Raw genomic sequence first — 5,204 nt, forward strand, 5'->3', positions numbered from 1 at the left:
TCCATGATCTGTCAGATACATGGGAAGGGAGGGATGGAACAAAATTGCTCTGCTGCTGCTGCGGCATCTGCCTCTCGACCCCAAGAAGTAGCAGTTGATATGATCTGGGAAAGGAAATAATCCTGTCTGTATCAGAAATCTGCCGTCTGATACCTTCATTTTCGTGGTCTGAAGCAGCACTTATGTGCAGAGATTAATGGTGCAGCAGAGTCCTGTTTGTGTATTGTTACAACTGTGTCTCTATCATGGCACGCCATCCACCCAAGTTCCACCGATCAGTTATGCAATCTAAATAAAGCTATAACATGCCAATGCGCATATCTAAAGCTATTCAAAGTTCCAAATTTAAAAAGAGAGGAAGTGGCAAAGAGCTAGCGCCTGAATAGAGGAAGCGGCAAGGAAAGGAGCTGTTGTGCTGCTGGTTAGCCTGTCACCCAGACTGCACCAATTTTGTGTCAGATATGAATTACCATTGCTTAACGCTTTTTTTTTGGCAGAATACCATTGCTTAACGAATCAAGATACATCTATATTTTGGCACGGATGGTGTATTTCATTGTGGAGCAAAGCAAGCTCCGCATACCCTCGGCTCATTCCTGTTGGCCAAACCAATCAGGTGTTTCTTTCTTCTTGTTCTTACTTTTTTGTCATTCTCATCTCTCCCTTTTTTTGTGTGTTTGTTGCTTTTCTTTCTTTCTTTTCATTTTTGTCTTCTTTTATTTTTCCCTTTCTCCTTTTCTTTTTTATATCTTCCTTTTTGTTTTATTTATTTCGTTATATCTCAATACATAATATGTTGACTAGAATTTTACCATATTGTTTATATTGTAGTTTTGTCACCTTAGTTAGTACAATTAGTATCAATATTAATCAATGTTTTAAATAGCGGGCTATGGAAAATAGCGGCGGTCCTCCAAATCAGTTATAGTAGGCTATAGCAGGCTATAGCGGGATATTTGTAAAGGCGACCATTTAGCGGCGCCCTACTAAAAAGGCTATAGCGGGCTATAGCGACGGCTATTTAAAACTATGATATTAATATTTTCTATCTGAAAAATATTAATATTTACTGGAACCTTTGTTCGTGACGAGACATCCTTAACCAATGGTATGAAGATTTTCAAAAACTAGATAATACCCCGCGCGTTGCTTCGGGAATTGGTTGCAATATATTTTAATGAGATTTTGTTATATGAAATATGATTATTTATTATAATAGCATGAGAAACCAAACTCAAAATACATAAGATTCAAAGGATTTGATTGTTGTATAGTTGTTAAATATTTGTTGTGGTAATAGGTTGCAATATATTTGAATAAAATCTGCTTGTATGGAATATTAATTTTTGAGTTAATAATATGTGAACTAAAATTGAAAATACATATGATTATTGTAAGTGTAAAATATCTATTGAATATAAGTTCTATAATAAATTGGGAAGTATTTTTTCACCCGCAAAAATAAATCAATTGGGAAGCATTATCATGCATGGTTGCATGCTGTGGTGGAGAGTTTTCATGCATTTTTGCATATTGAGGTTGGCCTTTTCCATGCTGCCATGCATGGTTTTCCCGTATGAAACATTTTTCATCTTTCAAAAATCTTTTGTAACGTGAACATTTACTTGACAAACATGGACATTTATTCAATACATGTAATAGTTTCATAGATGCCCCCTTTTTAAAACGCGCATGCAAATATTTTTATCCGATGAGTTCACTTTTAGAATTTGTCTCAACGTATTATCTGACATGGATGAACAAGTGTTTTTAGCGAGCATAACATATTTTTTAAAAAGTTGAGTGGCAATGTTTCTTGCAAGTAGCATGCATATATAAGCAAGTGTGGGTGTTGTATACGTAATATAACATTAAAAAAGAAGTTTGATAAGGTTGAGGCTCCGGATGGCTGGTACTGGTAGGCCAGTCGATCGGTGTCATGCGTAGAGGTATTACTGACTCGCGAGCGCAAGCCAACAAAGCTCCCAGCTCCGAGCCAAGAAGGGTACTGGCTGGCACTTGAGAGCCCAGTGGCGTACGTCGTGGACGAACATGAGGAAGACGACTTACGACGACTTGGGGTTTACAAGGACCATAGCTTTCTCCAAGCCATACAGACCACCCAAAAGCCATCCATACTGCCCAATTTTCCATAACGGCGGCTAGGCAGGGCAAGCAGCATGAGCCTATATATATGAACCCGTCGATCGAACTGTCTTACTCTCACTTGAGCACCTTCCTTCTCCCGTTCTCGCTCTCCTCGGTAAATTGAGTAGGTGGCAGCCGCGTATTGGCGATGGGACTCTCAAGCGCCGTGACATGGTGGGAGGAGTGGCAGCTGCGCATCCTCGTCTTCATCAGCCTCTTCATCCAGTACATCCTCTACTTCGCCGAATGCGCTCGTAGAGTTCCTGTCCTACGCAGCTTCAGAGTGCTATGGAAACGACATATAGTAACCCTTGTGTCTACAGCCTAGAAGACAAGTGCCTACAGCCTAGAAGACAACGAGCTATGGAAACGACATATAGTAACCCTTGTGTCTCAGGTCACGATCGCCTTGTATGTCTTCTGCAGATGGTGGTCCGGCGAGAAGACGCAGCTGGCGGCAGCGGTCTTGCTCTTTATTCTTGGAGTTCTTAGATTTGCTCAGAAGCCATGGGCTCTCAAGACCGCTAGCTTTAACAGCTTCCAATCCTCCAGCACCGTGCCCCTGTCAGCCATGCAAAGCGAAGAAGAATATACGCGTGAAGAATATGTACAAGCAGCAAAGAGGTGCGTACTGGACAGAAAGGAAGACATTGAGTATATGTACGATATGGATTGTATGTTTGTTGATCAGTCTGTTCCATACTCTGCTCGAATTAAAGGGTTGCCATCTTTCCTAAAGCTTGAATATAAGCATGCATACAGTAGGTTGCAGACGAGGCTAGGAAAAACATTTGATGACATTTACACCAGAAATGAATCAATTTTCACTGGACTTGGCATTGTCTCACTCCTTTTGCTTCCGTTTCTAGCCTTAGCTTCTATTGTGCTCTTTGCCGTGAGCCACAAGGATGGTCAGAACAAGAAGGACATCAGGGTGACATACATCCTATTATGTTGTACCACCATGTTGGAGCTTTTGCTTCCCTGCACAATTTTCTCTGGGCTACTAGTTCCATGTATCTTTAATTTCCTTAACGATCCTATTGAAGGGTGGCACGACATGGTTTCCCAGCACAACATCATGTCCATATGTGTTCGCAAGAACAAGCCCACATTCCTCATGAAGCTTGTTACCTTCGACTTTCTGAGAGAGCTTCTTAACCAACATTGGTATATTCATCAAGTACCTATAGCCTACCAGATCACGGGGAAAGTTCACCGGCACATGGAAGAGGGGTGGAAGAAGTACATATGCGACACAACAAGTTACAGGAGCTTCAGCGAGCTACGAGGCCAGTTGGCTCTAAGGATGCACCATCAGCTAGGATGGAGCTTGAAGATGGCTTTTGATGAGAGCATCCTCATCTGGCACGTTGCCACAGAGCTCTGCTTTTATCACCCCAACACATCCCCTCGACGTCGACAAGGAGAAGCCACACAAGACAGTAAGAGCATATCCAATTATATGTTCTACTTGCTTCTCATCCGTCCTGAGATGCTAATACTTGGCACCAGGCCAGGTCTTTTCAAGTTAGCCAACGACCAGATTTTAAAATTTAGCGAGAGACCGCTCAACATGACAGAAGAAAATCTTGTGCAGGCGATCCTTGAAATGTCGTTGCCGCGATCAAATGATATGATTACCAATGCACGCAAACTCGCCGAAGCACTAATGGAGCTAGGCAGTGAGGATGAGAGGTGGATTGTGATCCAAGGTGTGTGGGTGGAGATGCTCTGTTATTCCGCCAGCAGATGCAGGGGGTACCTGCATGCCAAGAGCTTGGGTGAAGGCGGGGAGTTCCTTTCCTACATCTATCTCCTTTGGTCGTTCATGGGAATGGAGACATTGGCGGATAGGAATCACAGGTCAGAGCCTCTTCATTATGAACAAGAAGAAGCACTTCCTTCCCGTTCCCAAGGCAGAGACGGTCAATCTGCAGAAGGCGACATAGAGATGGGCTAGCTTGTGGAAATTACTGATGCCAAGTAGGTACTCCCTCCGTCCCAAAATATAAGAACGTTTTTGACACTGTCAAAAACGTTCTTATATTTTGGGACGGAGGGAGTATGTTTTAAGGAACTATTTGTTGCTTCTCTTGCCACCCCCTAGGCCATTGCCGCCGCTGAGGAAGCCATTGCTTGATAATGGTGCTAATGCTACCGGTGAAAGATTTTGTCTTGATTTCTTACTGCAATGTGTTGAATGTTATTTTGGTGCTCATGTTCTAGAGCATAATATAAGCATGTATGTGTCTGTATGTTCGTTGCTACAGCGTGCAGTAAGTGTAAGAATGGATTTTGTGTGATGGTCATTTCAACATTTGATAACCCAGTTGATGTATTACTTGTGATTTTGTGCGAGAGTATTTGATGTCCTGTTTTATTTATGTAGCATCTATGTTACGCTGTTCCATTCCTCTAATTCTTGATTTCCTGCCAAGTTTGGCTATTTGCAACAGCACCTCTTGTGCAGCTTAAAGCAGTGAATTGGATATATGTATAGCAGCCATATATATATACTCGTTTTGTTCTACCTGCGAGCTAGTTGTGTTTCCCCTTGTGGGACGATCGAACTGCATATATAACACCACCCGCCATGAACGACATATAATGGTATCACTTAATAATTGGGCGACGCCGGGCATCAGTCAAAGGCTGCAGAGGACGGACCTTCCAAGTGGAGAAGGAAGCCGGTGCCACTCCATAGACTTTCGAGGTCAGCACCGCCACCGAGAAAGCCATTGTTTGAACGAGGATGCTTATGGTTATATCAAGACCATTATACTCTGCATTTCAGTATTAAATTTTTTAGCATCAGTGTTTCAATCCTTGTTTCTTCTCCGTGGAAGTATGTTGTGTTATTTGCTCATTGTGATGTGCTTTTTTATTGGTGTGGTTTTGCTGTTGTTTCCGTTCTTCAATTGTGCGAAGGTTGGATCCATACATTATAACTATGTGAATATGTGATCAACCAGATATATGGGATCCAGTATCCAACACGCTCTAGAAGCTTCAGACCTCATGAAGAAGAAGAAGCTGCAGCTGTTGGCGCATCT

General features: G+C 42.3%; 1 protein-coding gene across 1 annotated transcript; it reads left to right on the forward strand.

Annotated features, from left to right (window-relative positions):
* The first annotated feature begins 1,405 nt into the window (after positions 1-1,405).
* On the forward strand, positions 1,406-4,582 carry LOC119302808. Its single transcript, XM_037579849.1, has 2 exons — positions 1,406-2,772; positions 3,018-4,582. Exons 1-2 carry the CDS (start codon positions 2,562-2,564, stop codon positions 4,109-4,111), a joined length of 1,305 nt encoding a protein of 434 aa, XP_037435746.1. The 5' UTR covers positions 1,406-2,561; the 3' UTR covers positions 4,112-4,582.
* Positions 4,583-5,204: the final 622 nt, after the last annotated feature.

Source organism: Triticum dicoccoides, chromosome 5A (assembly GCF_002162155.2).
Source record: "Triticum dicoccoides isolate Atlit2015 ecotype Zavitan chromosome 5A, WEW_v2.0, whole genome shotgun sequence".
Taxonomy (NCBI): domain Eukaryota; kingdom Viridiplantae; phylum Streptophyta; class Magnoliopsida; order Poales; family Poaceae; genus Triticum; species Triticum dicoccoides.